The sequence below is a fragment of the Bubalus bubalis genome, chromosome 21 (assembly GCF_019923935.1).
Source record: "Bubalus bubalis isolate 160015118507 breed Murrah chromosome 21, NDDB_SH_1, whole genome shotgun sequence".
NCBI classification, from domain to species: Eukaryota; Metazoa; Chordata; class Mammalia; order Artiodactyla; family Bovidae; genus Bubalus; species Bubalus bubalis.
This window is the reverse complement of record NC_059177.1, coordinates 8,120,112-8,139,993: the sequence shown is the minus strand read 5'-3', so window position 1 is coordinate 8,139,993 and position 19,882 is coordinate 8,120,112. Positions and strand designations below refer to the sequence as shown.

General features: G+C 37.7%; 1 protein-coding gene across 2 annotated transcripts in view; it reads right to left on the bottom strand.

Moving 5' to 3' along the window:
* Positions 1–2,139: 2,139 nt before the first annotated feature.
* Positions 2,140–19,882, bottom strand: part of LOC102409816 (programmed cell death 6 interacting protein) — a 69,566-nt gene continuing 51,823 nt past the window's right edge. For both annotated transcript variants that reach the window (XM_006076064.4, XM_006076063.4), the window contains exons 11-18: positions 17,288–17,399; positions 16,032–16,201; positions 11,622–11,870; positions 11,120–11,254; positions 9,904–9,998; positions 5,337–5,460; positions 3,707–3,915; positions 2,140–2,793 (exon numbers count right to left, since the gene is read on the bottom strand). In XM_006076064.4, the coding sequence (XP_006076126.1) occupies positions 2,619–2,793; positions 3,707–3,915; positions 5,337–5,460; positions 9,904–9,998; positions 11,120–11,254; positions 11,622–11,870; positions 16,032–16,201; positions 17,288–17,399 (1,269 nt within the window). In that variant the 3' untranslated portion in view covers positions 2,140–2,618. The remainder of the gene's footprint in view (positions 2,794–3,706; positions 3,916–5,336; positions 5,461–9,903; positions 9,999–11,119; positions 11,255–11,621; positions 11,871–16,031; positions 16,202–17,287; positions 17,400–19,882) is intronic.

Below are 19,882 nucleotides of genomic sequence, written 5' to 3'. Positions count from 1 at the left end.
TCTTAAATGAGAATAAAGATGGAGGGGCACAGGAGTACACCATTATTTGACACCAGACTCAGAAATCAAGCCATCTGTCTCAAACTAAGAGTATGAAATAAGTTAGTTTTTTTTCCCCACTTCAGATCAGCTTTTCAGATCATTACAGTCCATTTTAAAATAGCATTCCAAAGCCCAATATAAATAAATTAAACAGGAATAGTGTGCTTTAGGAAATCAAACAGCCTAACTATAAACATAGGTACAACATACCTGAACCAGAGTGACACTCTCCTTCCTTTAAATAAAAAGCATTACCCATAACTTTGTAGGGTATTTTCTGGAACATAGAAAGCAAAGGATAAAAAAGTTTGGCAACAAAAATAATTCCAGTGAGGGCTTCCTTCTTAGGTTAGGTTACAAAATAGACGAAAGAAAAACTTTCCATGTGTCACCTTAGTGGACTAGACAGCTCCATGAAGACACATCGAGCAATGAAGGACTGTGAAAACTTGGTCATCTGTGGACACAAGTGACCTAAACAAAGCATCTGCATCCTGTAAAGGATGAGGGGACAGACAAGAGGGAAGAGCCTTGGGTTTGCTAACAGAGCTGAGGGAGTTGGGTAGGCTGGGGAGGCTGCCACGAGGGTATAGGGAGGCTCCTTTCCTAAAGTTTCTGAACTATCTTCCTGTGGCTCTGAGAACAAGCCCAGCCTAGCACAGGAAATGAGCTAAACAGCCTTGTAACTTCTCTTTTGGCCCTCTGACACACTTAACTCTTTTCTAATAGTGCCTTCTTTCCCCAAGAGAATATTCAGGCCAATTTTGTTTTTTGTTTTTTTCTGTATTAGTGAGAATTATAAACTAGCAATTTGGGATTCCCCTAATCTCACTGAGTATCTTCTGTTGGTGATGGTACCTTGAATGATGAGGAGGAGGAACTTAAGTGCCATTTACACAAGAGTCAAACAAGTCCATGTCATATTCTGATGATTCCATATTAATAGAAGTCAGCTGTGATATGTAAAAAACTATTTTGCCAAGGTTTCAACTACTGAACTTTAAAGCAATTTCAGTATTGCATGTAAAAGTCATTTATACTGAAGTAACATGCCTTCATGTTTTCTACATACAACAACAAAGTAAGATTTTTTTTAAATATACATATATTTTAAACCAATTAGCTCCCTTTACAATCACACCTTCAGCCCCACATTTAAAAATATAAACCCAAACTGTCAAATGAAAACAACAATGGACCAACTGACAGCATCATTTAAATGAAACAACAATTCAAGAAAAGGTTAGCATTAAAACTGTGAAAATAAGCATAAACAGATTCATTGGAACTCTGCTCGGATGTCTGGTATGTTCAGATATGAGCCTCACATAGAACAGACCCCATTGGGATGTCAGACAACTCATTCCTTTCTCACTTTCTTATTCCACAATGCACGTCTGTGCATTCCACCAGGCAAGTCTCACTGAGGTTTATACAGCACTTAGTCATCCGAACAGCACAGACTAGTATTAAATACACAGCCTATTCCAGAATTGGCATATGCTCCCAACAATTGTTTTGTGTACTCCCTGAATTATAAAATAGTCCAATCTTTTAGGAGCATAAAAATGAAAGGGCTTATCATATCTATTCATACACATTGTGCATTAAATGTTACTAAGTTAAGACAGTAAGGTAAAAAAAAGGACAGAAGGGTACAGTAAATTTTCTTTAAACAATTCTATTACATTAGACAGTACTGTTAATGACATGTATTTATTTTAACCAGATTATGAAAAAAAGAAAAAACTTTTTACCCGAATTTGTATTGATTTCTTGGAGAAGTTAGTAATAAAACATTATACATATTCACTTGAATATTTGAAGAATCTTTGGTAGCAATTGTGTTTCTTCCACATTATAAGATTTTTCAAAATAAGTGTCAAAATTAATTTACTAATCAGCATATGAAAGATAAATTATGGTTATTATTCTTTTGGTTTTCCTGTAAGATATATTGAACCTGACTATTAACTTGCATTAATCATGCACTTAACACAGGACCTGTTTAACTTATGTACACATAAAATGAGAGACTAGTACCAGGAAGAAATTAGACAGCAATGAGAATCAATGACAAAGCATAACAATGACAACTGTTCTTAAGGAATTTATTTTTAAATTAAAAGATTTACAGTGTTTTGATTATGCAAAATAGTGTAAGGAAAATCAAACCAAATCAATAAACCAAAAGAGAAAGATAACTGAGTTTTCTTGTATATCCGTACTTAAACCATCGTTGTAAGCATCTGATGTTCCAATCACATACTTAAGTGTAATAATTTCAAACGTTTCACCGGTGGGTTTAATTTCTCATTTTCAACTTTTATGAACGGTAATGTAATTTACTTCAAATTCTATTATACTTAGTGTTTACACTGCAACAGCAGCAAATCGCCCAAGTACAATCAAGTGTGGAGCTGGGCACGGCTTCTAGCCGCAGACAGAACTCACACACTGCATTCAGCGCAGTAGAGGACGTTACAGTGACCAGAGCGTAGAGTTTAGTACACTTATTGCAGGGTTGGTATTTCTTTCCCTTTGAACTGAACCAGCTGAGCTTCTGAGCTGACATATTACTGCTGTGGATAGTAAGACTGCTGTGGGGGCTGAGGGAAGGGGTATGAAGGCTGCTGGGGTCCCGGGTATGGAGCCTGCCCAGGGCTCTGGTGATACACTGGTGGATACGGCATATTATACTGGCCATACGCATAAGGATTGTAGCCCATGGGCATGGGCATTTGGCAATACCTGATGGGAAGAAGAACAAAAAAAAAGCTAGATTGGTAAATCAAATACTAGAAAATGAACCATTCAGTAATTATTCTAAAATGAAGTTTTTTTCAAGAAAATCACGTTTTCCTCTATTTCTCACTCTATTACAGAACAGTGGAGAGAGAAAAAAACAGCTGTTCCAAGGTACTTCCTAGAAAATAGAGTTCTATCCTGTTATTAATTGAAATGAAAGAAAAAAGTATGTAATACTATCCAAGTAAAGATTCTTGAAGGAAATAAGATTAAATAATCAACCATTACCAAGAATAAAAACAGAGACTCTTCATTTTACTGTGGCAATCTACGTACATTTCTGTTTTACAAGATTCAATGTTAACTGTAATGCTCATAGATTTATACTGTTTTCACAGTTTTAACATTTGGAAGATACAATTTACTTACTAAGTCTGGAAGACATCTTAAAAGAAGTTAAAGTCTGGATTTTTAAGATTACAAAAATAACAAAGACAGCTGATCTTTAAGTATATGCCCTAATTAGATAGATTCCTGGTTCAAGAGCTGATCGGAATGTCAAGATGTCAGAGTACAGGTATGTGAAGAAGGCTTTACCAGTCTTGCTAAGTCCAGAAAAGGCACCTATCTGTTTATCACCTAAATAAAGATGACCAAGGAAGCACATTCTGAATTCCATACAGAAGGTAGGTTTACTATAAACCCAACATGTAAAAACTAAAAACAAATTAAATAAACCAGGGAAATGGCTATTTAACTGCTCAAAGTGACTATAACTTACTATATTTCTATGTGAGCTGACAATGTAGCCTATATGACACCTCCATTCAGAGAATGGGTGACCTTTTTTTTAAAAGACTAACTAGAGTTAGAAACATTAGCCAGTTCACTGGGACATACAGAGTTTCAGTCTTACCCGGGATACCCTGGATAGGTGGGGTACGGGGGTCCCTGGGCCTGAGGCAGGGGAGCTGAACCAGGAGTCTGTGATGGAGCTGGAACAGTGGTCCCAGAGCCTGCCGGAGCCGGGGCTGGAGCTAGAGCTGCAGCCGGAGCTGAAGCAGGAGTTCGATTTGCTGGCAGCACAGGAGGTGGAGGCCGCGCTGGGGGCTGGGGCTTAGTAGGCTGTAAGAAAAAGTCGGCACTGACTACAACACATGTCAGCTTTCTGTCAAACTGCTATCAATTAAAATGAATGAGAGCGTACAAGAAACTCCAGAATCCAACTGAATGTATTTCTAATTCCCATTCTTAAATGTGGGCTCACCATTCCAGGAATGTACCGTAGTTGAAAAATAATTCCCCAATTTGTGGATATTCCACAAATATCCACACTAGCACTGCTCTTTTCCTGATGCCCAATGTTTAATCATTTACTGCTCCCATCCGTGGTCACACATTTGAGGGAGGAGGAAGGAATGGGTCAGATAGTGTTTTTCTCTCTTCTCTCCTCCTGGCCCCATGATTTTTCATATTAAAATTTCAAACACCAGAAAACCTAAAAGAGTACTATCATAAATAATCATATAATTACCAATTAAATTAATTAATTATCAACATTTGGCCACTTTTGCTTTACCTATAATTATATTCTTATATTTATCTCTACATATTTACAGAACTATTTGAAAATTAAGCTGCAAACTTAAGGACACTGGCCTTACAGATTTCAGTATACAAGTCCTAATATTCTCCTACATAATCAAGCTACCAATTCACCCTGAGAAAATTAACAGTTACTCCAAAATTAATAATTATTCCCTAGTATTACCCCACTCCAGTACTCTTGCCTGGCAAATCCCATGGACGGAGGAGCCTGGTGGGCTGCAGTCCATGGGGTCACAAAGAGTCAGACACAACTGAGCGACTTCACTTTTCACTTTCATGCATCGGAGAAGGAAATGGCAACCCACTCCAGTGTTCTTGCCTGGAGAATCCCAGGGCCAGGGGAGCCTGGTGGGCTGCTGTCTATGGGGTCGCACAGAGTCGGACACGGCTGAAGCGACTCAGTAGTAGTAGTATTACTGAATATCCACCCTACATTCAAGTGTCCTTATTTTTCATAAAAACACCTATAAGAGTTTTAACCAAGATCCAATCAAGGTTCATGTACTGCATTTGATTACTATGAGTCTTTCCTCTCTTTTAATCTAGAAGCCCTCTCCATCTATCTTTTCTCTTTCTATAACATTCGCCTTTAGAAAACCAAGCCAAGTGTCTCAAAGAATGTTCCTGTTCTAGGTTGTCCAAGTGTTTCCTAACAGCACGATTTAATTTATGGTTTTATCACTGTCTTTGCTATAAACTGGAAGTTGGTTCCAAAGACTTCATTAGACTCAAGGTAAACATTTTTTAGCAAAAATTCAGAAGTGTCCATGAATAAAGAATGCATATTCTTTATACTGCAAAACATCAGAAGGCTGGTCACCTGATCAAAGTGGTGACCACCAGACCTCTACAATGTAAAGTCTGTGTTACCCTTTACAGCTAGCAAATGTCACAAACACGTAAAACTTCAATCTTAAAAGGTAGGGTTGCTTACTGACCGGCATGGTTCTTGGTGCTGGAGTTGGTGGCGTTGGTGCGTGCCCCCCAGCTGGAGAGGACTGATATGTGGGTGTTGGGATTGAAGGAGCACTAGGTTCTCTGGCAATGCTTTGTTGCAAGTCCCTTATTAAAGACAGAAGCATTAGAAATTAACACAATTTTGAAAACCAACACCTGCAAAATACCAGATATTTTTCTTTCTTTTCTTCATGCATGAAACACAGAAAATAGAATCAAAACAATGATAGTATTTTAAAATATACTATATATTTCTGCTCTCGGCAAGAACTAATTGAAATCATCTTTCTTCCTACTACTGAGTAAAATAGTTAGTTTTTGTTCTATTTCTGAAGACAAGGGGAAAAGGTAAACTTTTCCAGAGCCCATAATTATAGCCAGAGTAAGGGACACGTTAAACCTAGCAAGTGGCCCTGAGAAACTGCCCTCCCTCTAGTAAGAGGTCAGCCCCTAGATGAGAAACTCCTAATAAAAATCTAAAAATGATCAGAAAACTACAACTGTTCAGTCACCTACCTAATATTTTAATCACCGTATATCAGTGTTTACAGAAAACAATGGATATTTCTTGATGAAAATTTTCTGAAGATATCCAAAACATAGCACTGAGATATTTTATGTTAAAAGATACCTCACATAAGGTAATCTCATTAAAGACAGATGTTGAAAGCACCATTAAAATACAGTATCAAAATTTTTAAAAAAATTTAAAGACTCCTCTGACAGTAAATTGGAATCTATCCCCAAATCCCGATAAACAAAACCCTAAAGTAAAATACACTCTTATGAAACATTTGTTATTGTGCTGATTCACAAGCACGGAACAACACACACGACATGCCCTCAAGTGTCTGTGGCAGGCCCTGCTGTCCTGATGGAACAACTCCAGCAAGTGTCCCCAGACCACACTTTCACTCTCAAAAACAATCCCAGGTGAAAGATAAACTAGACACACAAAACTGACAGACCACTATCTACAAATTCTCACTCCACCATCACGCCCACAAACACACAGACACTATACTGTTCTTTCCTATGAACCTGTCCAGAGCTTCCTGATCAGAAATAACCCAATCCAAATATTCATTTTTATTTTCTCCCTTTTTACACAAAAAGCATACTTTACACTAGTCTGTAATCTTATTTTTTTAACATAAATTATTCATCTTAGAGATTTTTGTATATTGGTAAATAGAAAACATCCTTTAAAAAAAAAAGCTGGATTAAATAATGTATGGGTCTGCAATTCGGACCTTACTGGGTCTCACAAAAGGGCTGCCCCACTGTGCACTCCCGCAGTAGAATGAGACTTGCTCCCCAAAGTGTGCCAATAAAGCATGCTATCAAACTTCCAAATTTTTGACAGTCTGAAAAATGCCATTTCAGAGTAATTTTAACTCATATTTATATTGAATGAGGGGAGGTATTTTTTCATATGCTTAACAGTCACTTTTATTTCATCTGCAGAATTTCTGTTCATATCCTTTGCCAATTTTTCTATTGGGTTTTTTTTCCTCTTCATTAGTATCTCAGAGTTCTTTATAAATTTGGTAAATTTGCCTTTTGTCCCGGGCAGGTTTCAAACAGTTTCCACCAGCTTATTACATTTTGACTCTGCTGATCATGTTATGATGAACTTACTCTTTTTTCTTTAATGGCTTCTGGATTTTACGTCAGAATTACAAAGACCTTTCCTATTTCAGCTTTACTAAAAATTTCTCTCATTTTCTTTTCATTTCATTTTATACATTTCAAGTATGATCTGTTTGGAACTTACTCTGTTGTAAAAATAACTTTTGTTTCCTAAATGACTAGGCACTTGTCTCTTAACTTCTATGATTTAGGATTTTTTTTTCTTAAAACACCAAATTCACATAAGGATTTAAATCTATTCCTATCTTCTGTCTTTAGCCTAATCATGTGCCAGTACCACTGTGTTTTAATTAGAGACAATTATTACATATATTAAAATCTGGTAAATTAGTTTCCATTACTGTTATTTTTATGCAGTTTTTCCTGGCTATTCTTGCTTGACTTTTTTCACCTTGAGCTTTAGAACAACTTGTCTACTTTTAAACGAAAATGTGGTTTTTTTAAATCAAAATTATGTTGAATGGATAAATTTATTTAGAACTGACATCTCCATAAAGCTGTCTCATCCTATCTAAGGACATGATATGTCTTATAACTTGCTCAAATCCTCTCCTGTGTCCTTGAATAGTGTTTCAAAGCTTTCTTCATACAGGTCTCATATATGACAAATCTATTCTTATGTATTTTGCTTTCTCGTGACTATTTAACTGAGGTCTTTCCATCCATTGTATCTTCTATGTCTTTACTTGTATGAAAGCTACTGATTGCTACAAATTATTTTTATAATCACCAATTCTCTTATTATTTGCAGAGTTTGGCTGCTGATTCTTTTAGGTTTCCAAGATGTACGATCATAAAGTCTGTTAAGTAGTGACAGTTTACAATTTTTGTATCTCTAATTGCCTTTGTCTAATGGTGCTGGCTGGTACTGCCAATATAATACTGAATAAACAGCACTGATAGCTGGCACTTATCTTTAGGGGGAATGTTTATAGTTTCTCCATTAACTTTCTCACACTTTTTCGTCATCTATGAAGATCATCTTTTTCTCCTTAGATGTAAAAATACTAAACCAATCATTGTATTCATGGAATAACCAGCCATTCCTCCTTGGTCATAGTCATGTTCCTTCATTAATTAAGATACTGGAGAATATGGAGAATATGAACAGCAAGCATTTTATTTAGAACTTTCACATCCATATTGATAAATAAAACTGGTCCGAAGACTGCTCTGTTTTACTCTTTTCAGATTTACCTACTAGTAAAACTAATTTGGGTTTGTTTTTAGCCTCTAAAACCGTTTTTTAAAGATTTTAATTATTTGCTTTTTAAAGGTTTAGTAGAAAAACTGGTAACAAATGGCCCTTCTATCTTGGGGCTGGAAGGAAGTAGCTCTTAAGTTCTCCCCATTCTTCTACAGGAAACTGTTTAAGCATGGACAGAAGAGAATAATGGTCAGCTCATCTGAGGGGCTCAAGAAAGGCTCCTGAGTATAATAGTCTCTGGGTTCTTCATGTTCATCACTAATGACCACCTGACTTTGAATATAGCTGAAGGACAGGCTGGCCGGATATAAAATCTTTGTCTTATATTTGCTTTCCTTGAGTTTCAACAGCAATCATTCCATTCTCTTCCAGCATGCGGTGCTGCCAGCATAAGTTTTTTTCACCTTTTTATAAACGGAGCTGATCTGTCTGCCAGACTGCCTTAATGGGATTCTGCCATTTTCTTTTTTATTTTTTTTTTTTTTTTTTTCATTTTCTTTTTTAAAGAATATTTATTTGGCCAGACCATGTGCATGTGAGATCTTAGATCCCCAACCAGGGATCAAACCCATTCCCCCTGTGTTGGGAGCACAGTCTTGACCACTGGGCCATCAGGGAAGTTTTGTCATTATCTTTGAAGGCTAATAATGTATATGCCTTAATACAAATAAGTGTTAACAGTTCTTACTCGTTTTTCCTGACCAAATGATGCATACCCTTTCAACAGGACTTATTCTAAGAATATTCTTGAGTAATATCATTAAGTATTTGTTCTGTTCACTGTTTGGGATTTTCTTCTTTGAAGGGAATTCAGTTTTACATATGTTAGATCTTCTTTGCCCACCTTCTCTACTTTTAATCCTGTTCCTTGCTTTGGTTTCATTTTCTTTGATTTCTTCTTTGCTACTCTTTGTTCCTGTGTTTTCTTCACTGTCTTTTCTTGCTTTGGCTCCTTCTCATTTCATCTCACATTCGTGATGGTTTTGTTCTCTTCCAATTGTGTCTGACACTTCATATTTTATGACCTCTTGTTTTCCTACCATCTTCCTTGAGTACTGGCTTTGTTTGTGGTAATCCTTAGTGAGTCTTTCCTAACCTTTGTTTTAAATTCACAGTAACATTTTCACCTGTTCTATGACAATGTTATTCTGGTGAATGTTCATCTATCAGTTTTGTTAAATTTTGCTCTCTTTCTCATCTTAATAGGTATCAATGCTGAGTCAGCGCTCCATTACTCCACACAGAGTGAGTCCTATGTTGCTTGCCCAGTAAGGCCCCTATAGAAAGTGATTTTGCTGACATTTTCTGAGCTATAAATCCTCTCTCCCTCGCGCTGTGCCTGCAGTTTCACTTAAGGAAGCCATCTGCCCCTTGAAGGTACACTGCCATGTTTACTGGCGCTCCCTGAGCGCTGCCACCAGGAGCTGCGCTGCCATCCCTTCTGTGACATCACTATTTTCCCTTCATCGAGTCTGTGCTCCTTTACATCCTGTTGTTCTTGAAGCATGCAGCTGGTTGCTTGTTGCTTTGTAAACCACCGCAGAGGAAATGAAGGAAATTAACTCACACTGCCAACCCACCACAAGAGTATCCACATGTGATTTTTCTAAAAGAGGTAGCAAGAATATGATTTTTTTTCCTAAGAAAAATACTTCAAGAGTATAATTTGATACAGAAAATAAACTTACTTTAAGAGTTCATCCCTTTCTGTCTTCCGTGCAAACACTATATCACTGCATTTGTTCTGGAACCTGACAAGTATTTCAGTCAGCTCATTGTAAAACTACAAGCAAAGAACAAACATAAGTGATAAACCAGAACAATTTTTAATCTAAGAGGAATACAATGTAAAGCTCATTTGTCAATAACAGTTAAAGAACTAAAACCCTCTGCATGAGAGACAGTCATACCACTTAAGTCCAGTAACTTATTGTTAAATATGACCTAAAATATTTTGAAAAAAATAAATAATTGTTAGAAAGTGCTGTCACCAAAAATTCAGTGACAAGTTAAGTTTCATGATCGTGAACAAGTTCCCAATTCCTAGAGAAAAATCAACTACTTAATAAAAACAACCTATTTAAGTGGAAACATTAGATTTGCACATTCACTTCAGAAACGCAGGCATCATTTCAGAAACTTTTTGAAGAATTCCCAAAAGCACTCTGGAGAGTTTTCTCAGCTTACCTATTTCAACAAAGCATTTTAAATCAAATTTAAATGGCATTTTACTATCCTCTCTCTTTGGAAGGTTTCGGCAGTATTTCTGTGCTCTCTTTAGATGGTTTTACATCATACCTACTGTATTAAAATCAAGATAACTTTATTCAGTCATCATTGTGGAGTTAAAGTACCAAAAGGAATTACGTATTTGAAAAACTTAAAAAATCACTTGCTCCCCAAAATTGGTCAAACCAAATATAAGCATTTCCCCAAAAATATTTAAAGGAAAGGCTAGAAAATACTGAAACATATTCAGTAAGCACTCTAAGACACAAGCATATCACAAATTTATCATCATCTAAACCATCAGCAGAGGCTATGAAGGTCATACCAGCCCCCTTCCCCATCACGTATCAGCTCTGACTACTACTCCTATTCCGTCATAATTCACTCAGACTGGCTGACTTTCTATCATGTAACAAAGTATTGCTGATTCTTGCTAATTCCTGCTACCTGAAATGAATGTCTACGCATACTCATTCTGCAAAGTTCCCATGAAATCCACCACCTTCTTAAGCTTTCTCCCACTTATAACAAAGCTCTCGGGGGCCAAAGTCATGAAAGCTAAGGCATTCAAGATGAAGAATGATTTGGTCCAACTGGAAATACCAATTAACTTCTCAAACTATATCCTCATGTCCACACTGGTCAGTTAGCTCTTATTTTTTTTGTGCTTCATACCTTTGTGCCCTCCTTCAAATTAGCCACAAGTTCAACAAAGTTGTCATATGCAGCAGCTAAATTCTTCAAGACCTCTTCTCTTAAATTGGCTTCATTGTTAGATTGTTTCATTTTCGAAAATTCCTGGTGTGAGACCTTGTGAAAAGGAAGATTTATGCAGTTATATATATATTTATGAAATTAATATAGCTCGTGACATTTTTATTGATACTTTTCCAACTATGAAAATCACCTATGATTATATTGAGTTATTATTAGATATTTATCTGATATATTCCCTTTATAAAGCACAGTACTTTATAGCTTTCCATTAGTAAAATTACCCCAAATTCAGTGGGCATGAAAATATAACCAACAGTTTACAGGTTTCTATTAATATGGAATACTTGCCAAAAACACAATCCTAAATGGATAGATTTAGTCCAGACTATCCCTCCTGTATACCGATTATCCCTTCTGTAATTTTTTAAATAAAAATCTTACTGAAGTATATAAACTTTACCTGAATATTTTTAAGAAGTTCTTCCTGTTTCTTTAGAGATTCCTGGACTTTAGTTGTGAGACCCCCATAGATTCGATCCAGTTCGGTAACAGAAATAGCTTCTTCGTTTATCACACCATCTTGAGCCAGAGCAGTCAGAAACTTGCTCGTCATGTCAAAATTCACTGATTTCAGGTCGTTCTCCAGCCTCTCTCTTTCCTTCTTTACTTCATCAAGATTTGTCAATAAGGATTTTAAGACATTCACCACCTATACAATTTTAAAAAACTTTTAGCTGAATTGCCCAAAAAACCAGAAGCCAATTACCAGAAGGGAATGATACAAAGGTTCACCAGGGTCAGGGAGAGATGATTGCTCAGAGAGCCAAGTGTAATTCAGACAGCAGGTTTACTTACATAGAGACACTGCTGTACCTTCAGTGGATTCAGCCTGCAATGGCAGCAGCAATAATGAAAACAGATTTACTGAACATTTATCATGCGCCAGGCACTGTCCTAAACATTTCACGGATTAAACTTAATGTACTCCTTACAATATCCCAGAGTATGTATTTATTACCTCTACTCCACAGATGGAGAAACTGAGTCTCAGAAAAATTAAGTCACCTGCCTGAGGTTACACAGCTACTAAAGGAGCAGAGGTGAAACCTGAGACCTACATCTGCCTGACTCCAAACCACTCTCTAACCACGTTTATACTTTACTGCGTCCTCACCATGATGTAGAGGAAGGTGTGTTTTGTCAAGAGATACCCTATTTTGCCAACATAGACTGAGAGAGGGAGACATGGAGATAAAAGTAGAGATAATGATACATGGAGACAGCACTCAAGAGAGAGAGAGAGAAAGCTCTAAGTCATATGCTGATTTTAAATCCTGGGAGAGAAAGAAGGGGTAGGTCCTATCTCTCTTCACATCATGAGTTCTGCCTCTCATTCAGTCCAGGCAGTCTCTGCCTAACAGCCCCATGATTCATAAATGCCTAACACCCCTATGTAGTAACAGTGTTTCAGGGTTCAAGTGTCCTTTAAGACCCTTGTGAGCTGCTCCCTTTCACTCACAGCTCTTCACACTTCACCTGGGCGACCCCAAGCCCCCATTCTGCTTGACCAAGAATGCTCAGAGCAAGAAAGTGGGCAAAGAAGGGAACCCCATCTCCACCCCTGACTCGCTTCTTACCAGCAGCAATTTCAGCTCCAGAGATCTCCTCACCTACTGCCCGTGCCTAAGAAGCTCTGCCCTGCTCTGCAGTCCCTGGCCTTAGTCATTAGCTCCATGACAAGAGGGTCCAGAGCAACCTTCCCATGTGAAAACCAAAACCTGAGGAAAAGCTTCAAGTTTCTTCCACATTTCAGCCTCTGGTAACCACATCTCCTAGGCATCCTATCTTAAATGCAGAGTCTCTTAACATGTTCTAACGTGACTCACAGATGTCCAAGAAGCATCAAACCACAGACACTCTAAAAGGAAGAAGAGGACAAAGAATCACGGCTGGATGGGCACAGCAAAGTCTATTAAAGGGGCCTAGTAGAATCTGACGTTAGACAAGCAGGTCAAAGTCTTGCTTGCAAATGACTTCCAGGACATATTGTTAAATGAAAAAAGGTACAAAAGCATATACATTGTATGTCGCATTTTCAATGAGAAGGGAAATCAGAATATAAAGCTATACACACACATAACGTATTATGTACATCTGTGTGCATATGTATTTTTCACAAAAAGAAAAGCACTAAACACAGACCAGACACAATGAATACTGTTACGTACACAGAGCAGATGGGAATAAGGTGGAAGAACAGGGATGAGAGTTCTCTGCAGGAATCTTCTGAACCATGAACATTCTTCTACCCATCCAAAACACAAAATTAAATCAAAACTTCAATACAGAAACGAAGGAATCTAGCTGTCCAGCACAGTGAAACATGACGACATAGAAAAAAATACTTCAACTCTGATTATACTCCCTTAGTGAGTATCATGGGCTTAGTTACTATATAACCAAGGGCAGTTTACCTGGAAAATTCATCTGCAAAACAAGAATAATAATAGTACCTATATGTCAGGACAGTTGTAAAGACTGAAGTAAGTCCATATAAATGCTTAATGTAATTTCTAACAATTTCTAACCCTCTTGTCAGGGAGCTAATGACTAGTGCTCCGTAAGTAAGAGCCATTATTATTAACTGTTGGTTATGTCTCATGGTTTAACTCTCTACTTTGCATGCACTGTGGACTAAAGAGTCTTAAGCATATAAGCACTCAGACAAGAACAGAGGAAAAATGAGGAACAGACCAAGAATTAAAGTATCCTTTATTCTGCTGAATTTCTATAATCATGTAACACAGTTTGTGTTGGGGGATACAGTAGCATATAAATTTTAAAAAGTTTTGATAGCTTTACCTGTTGGTAAATTGATAATGGAATCTCAACCTTGACTTTAACCCTATGTGAAGGTTGCTTGGCCATTAGGAAAGTAAGAAATGTCATTTTCTTCTATATGTATATTATGCCTAACAGAAGTTCGAAAATTTTATAGAAACGAAATAAAGCTAGGGGAGAAATAGGAATATGCAGAATTAATTAAAAAAAAAATAGTCTAGTAAACAAAGCTGAAAGTCAGGACTATCTTGAAACAGACTGTCTTATATAGTATAGAAACTAACATCCTCTCAGTACCTAAAAACAGCTGCCCAAACAGAACAAAGATAAATAACTAGATAGTTAGCCTCTTCAGAATTAAAGAAAAAAACAGCCCTACCCATTATGCTTGGACCTCTTAATAAAACATGTACTTTGTATCACGTTAATAATCAGCAATTTAAATGGCTGTTTCTCATAAAAACTCTGGCTCAAGTGTCATCAACTATGGTGACAACTATCTGAAGGAGCTTTAATACATGATGCTTGCCTTTTCTGATAAAGACACATATTGAATGAATATAGAGAGCACTGGAAATTGTTGGTTACCTCCATGCAGAAAATCTAGTTTCAATAAAATAACTTCATATTGATTGTCAAACTTTTCTTCCCCTATGTAATACCGTTCTGGATTAACAGAGCAGCTATTACAAATTTAAAAAAAAAAAAAAAAATTTTTTGCTTTTCTATAGAAAGCAGAATCAAAGAACGAAAACCATGTAAGTTCCGAGTCATGTATGTGACACTAAAAAGAAAAAAGGGGGGACATTAAAGAGAGTTCTCCTAAAATCAAAAGCCAGAACATGCTGCTGTTCTATGGGTGTGCAGTCTCTTCTTTACAAATTTAATCTTTCAACCACCTTCCTTTTCTCCTCGACGTCCTCAAAGCATCTGACTTCACAGTGGTCATTCTCTCTGGCCCCCAACCAGAGATGCAGGTTCTGTGCATATCCCTGACGCCGTTTTCCCTTCACTTCAGGGGCTGGTTTCCACTCAACCTCTGGTAGCTGCTCTGCACACACTCATTCAATATTCTCGGATCCTACTCCTGTTCACCTTTCTGCCTGTCCACTGTTCTCATAATGTGCCAGTGTCCTAAGAAGCCTCCTAGGCAAGGGGCTCCAAATGCTGGAACGTTCAGAATTCCGTCACCTAAAGCCCTCACACCTCTCAGTTCCTACCACGTGCCCCAGTTATCTCTGTGTATGTCTCCTGGTCTACGCCTGCTTGTGAATGGGAGTGCGGGCTGGCCATCGTGTGTGCCGAGCGTAGTGCCTTACACAGTGGATGCTGCCCATTAAGCCTTGGCTGAATGGATACATGAAATGCTTCTGAGCAAAGACAGATAAGAAATGACAATGATAACCTCTGAGAACTACTGTCACAGGAAATTCACCTTTTTCAAGAAGCTTTTGGCAGTATCTCTTGCCCTTTGGCTTACTTTCCTGTGTGCTTCAGGGCCCCTATCTCACCTCACAGTGATCAGTCACACCCATCCCCTTAGGGTCTCAGCCAATCACGCTCCCATGAGCCTGTAGCCAGGAGAAATACCATGCCAATGTGATCCACTTATTAATATGCACACCTTGACAACCCTCCCTTCAGAGGTAGTCCCAGAGGAATATGGTAGAAGGTGGCGTATAGAAAGATGCAAGAAACAAAGAATCTGTGGTCAGAGGAGTATCTGGCCAATCCAGTCCTTCCACCTCAAGGAAGCGCCTTTACTTCCAAGTTGCTCCCTTTTACCAAATGTGAATTAAACACTGTGAATATATACAGTACCGAGTTCACAGAGTAAGCATTCAATAAATGGACAGTAATATAACGTTCACAGTGTATATATATCATGTTGCTCTAAACACAAGCACCTCAATGTACATCATCATTTAAAAAAAAAAAGTAAGAAAAAACTGGGCAATTCACTGTATGTAATGGTTTGAACATAGTTGTCAGAGCGGCTGGCCACCCACACCAAAGCACACGTCCTCACCTCACTGCCCTGCATTGTCTTCGCCGGGTTAGCAGAAGGGATGGCAGCATTCAGCTCTGGCTCCGGTTTGCACAGAAGCACAATGGTGTCTCGGTGAGCCTGGTAACGCTCCTTCACCTGTCCATCTGCGTGCACGGCTTTATCCAAAGTGATTCTGAAGTTGTTTCCCTCTGTGGAAGAAGAAAAAAATGTTACCTGAGCACAGTAACGATTTTAACAGTGAAGTACATAAGCTGGTTGTACTTTCAATTTTGTTCTCCAATTTTACTTGTCTCCCTGTCAGCCCCAAAGCACTAGATGACAGAAACTGAGCTCCTGTCAGTCAGTCTTTGCATCTTTAGTGTTTTATAACCTTAAAACACCCTTGTGGTTACAGTCCACTAAATAAAAGCCAATTGACATTAATCTTTTTCTACAACTCATGAATATAGAAAGATAACATTCACTCCAAAAACTGTTACAACTTATTTCAAAAAAGTTCCTGTCTCAAAGGATCACTCTTTAAATCTGACTTATAAGAAAAGCAGATACATTTTTAGAAAAATCACAATAGTATTAAATACTTTTTACAGAGAAATAAAGCAAGTCTAGATATTGTTTCAGAGAAGGCGATGGCACCCCACTGCAGTACTCTTGCCTGGAGAATCCCACGGACCAAGGAGCCTGGTGGGCTGCAGTCCATGGGGTCGCTGTGAGTCAGATGCGACTGAGCGACTTCACTTCACTTTTCACTTTCATGTACTGAAGAAGGAAATGGCAACCCACTCCAGTGTTCTTGCCTGGAGAATCCCAGGGACGGGGGAGCCTAGTGGGCTGCCGTCTATGGGGTCGCACAGAGTCGGACACGACTGAAGCGACTTAGCAGCAGCAGCAGCAGATATTGTTTATCTGAACAAGCACAAAATCTTTATAATCAAAGTCTTAAAAATAATTGGCTTCAGGTTAATTTTAAAACTCATCCTTTACTACCTGGTAGTATTACTACTAAATGAAATGAAATCACAACAGCATATATTTATATATATCTCATTTATCTTTTTTTACAACATGCAGAAAGCTTGGAACAGGAAGTCAGAGTCACAGGATCATTTTAATTTTCACTTTCTTAAGAATCTGAACTTATCATGATGAACATCCTTGTTATTTTTTATTTTACATGGAACTGAAGAAAAACACCTGGATTTTCATATGGAGCCTAATTCAATCAAGCAAAATGAGAACTTACTCAAGCGAAAGTCATTTAGGGACATTTTTACCTGTTCTTAAAGGCTTATAAAGTTCATTGGATGGCGTCCTTTGCCAACGTTCCTTGAATTTTGCCCTTAAATCATTGTCAGTCGCTTCTTCTTCATCCAACAACCTTAATGACTTTTAAAAAGGAGGCAAAGCAACAGTGAACTATCATTTCTGGTGTAAAAAACTTTAAAACGTTTTTAAAATGATCATACTCAATATAGGTGAGAATTAGTGAGCTAGGACTATTCCTACTGTACTGATTAGAATATAAATTAGTACAATAATTTCCATTGCAGAAATCCAAGTCATAATATACTTAACAAAACATCTTGCAAAATTTAAGGCTAAGTTAGCCATTACCGTACTCAGTAAAATTAAGATGACTAAGAGATTATGCAGTTGGTGATAGACAGGGAGGCCTGGCGTGCTGTGATTCATGGGGTCACAAAGAGTCTGAGCGACTGAGCAACTGAACTGAAGAAATTATGTACATCCATATACCAAAACTACTTTTAAACAAGGTTTTTTTTTTAAGATTAAATAAACAGAAAGCCTTTAGAACTTTGAAGCCATAAACAAAACAAAGAGAAAACTGATTAATTCATACAAATAGAAGATTTAGATGTCAACCCAATACAACAAACTGAAAATTAACATTAAAAAAAAAGCCTTTCGAACGCAGAGCTGAGAAAACAAGGCAGCAGAGGCAGAAAGTGCTAATCCACCATTGGACTCAAGTGCTAGAGCCAATGGCACTTGTGAACACCTGACAGTGTAGAGCGGAGATTGGCGAACTTGGTGTCCAATGTTAGAGTAAATGCTTTAGGATTGGGGACTACAGTCTCACATATTCTTTTAAAAAAAAAAAAAACCCATTTCCTACAAGTGGTAAAAATCATCCTTCACTAGTGAACCATATAAAACAGGCCACAAGGTGGAGCTGGCCTACCATCCATAGTGCACCAACTACACATTCTCTAGTGGCTCAGAATGTGTATTTAACAGGAGACAAGAAACACAGGTGGGGCCGATATGAGTAGGAGATCAGATCAAAGGCACTATCTTCCCTCAAATGGGGACTTCCAAATAGATGACACTCAGTGGATGAGTATTTAAAGGAAAATTGACCAACTGAAGGGAATTTGACCATCTGAACCATGGCTCTATACAGAAAAGAAAAGAAAAATATCACCTTAAGATTCCTAACCAAAAGCCTGAATTTAGGACTGGAAATGACTTACCTGTATGACACAAACTCCTAAAATGAATTTCATAATAAAAGATTAACCACACACACACACACACACACACACACACACACACACAAACAAAACCCTCCAAAAAAGTTTTAAAATACAGGAAACACACAAACAAAAACACTGAAATAAGAGGAAACAAACCGGTATGAGAAAAAAATCAGGAAAAAACAACAAATCACAGAACCAAACCACAAAGACTACTGACCCTGAGATAAGATAAAGAATATAAACTAAACATATTTAATATGTTTTAGAGTAAAAATATGACAGGAGAAAGAAAATGAGAAGAACTGAAAAAGAGCCAAATAAAATTTCTGGAAATTAAAGAAATTATAAAATTAGGAAGCTAATGGATAGTTAAAAAACTGCTGGGATATAACTGAAGAGAACTAGTGAACTGAAAGACCAACCAGAAGAAATCAGGCAGAAGGAAGCACAGAGCAACAGAAAACACAAGTGTTGGAAGACCCAGAAAAATACTGATAAGATTCAACATCAGAGATGGAGCAAGACATAATAATGAGAATTGGGGAAAAACAATATTCAAAGAAGTGAAAACTAAGAACTTTCCAGGATGGATGAAAGACACAAGTTCTTAAATTCACTGAATCCAATGGAATATCAAGCAACTTAAATAAAAGAAAACCCATACCCAGACACATTATAATAAACTATAAACAAGAAAAGTAAGTATACAACTTTCATGCTGTTAAAAGGGGGGGGGGAGAGAAAAAATGGAGGGAACTCAATAAAACCATAAAAAGTGAGGGTGAGGAGGAACCAAAGAAAGAAAACAGAGAAATCAAAAGAGTAAGACAACTGTTGTACAAAAATATGGTTCCAAATATATGAATAACTTAACCCTCCAGGAAGAGATGAAGATTGTCAAGCTAAAAGTAAAGGAAAAATCTTATTACCATATGCTATTTACAAAAGACACAATCACAAAAACACACAAGTTGAAAGTCACACACACAACAAGAAAATTACAGACCAGTATCCCTTACGAATATAACTGCAAAATGAGCAACAAAGTACTACCAAACCAAACCTAGCAGCTCATTAAAAGGACTCTACACCATGACAGGAGAAGGCAATGACAGTCCACTCCAGTACTCCTAGAAAATCCCATGGACGGAGGAGCCTGGTGGGCTGAAGTCCATGGGGTCACTAAGAGTCGGACACGACTGAGCGACTTCAGTTTCACTTTTCCCTTTCATGCGTTGGAAAAGGAAATGGCAACCCACTCCAGTGGGTTGGAGAATCCCAGGGACGGCGGAGCCTGGTGGGCTGCCATCTATGGGGTCGCACAGAGTCGGACACGACTGAAGCGACTTAGCAGCAGCAGCAGCACAC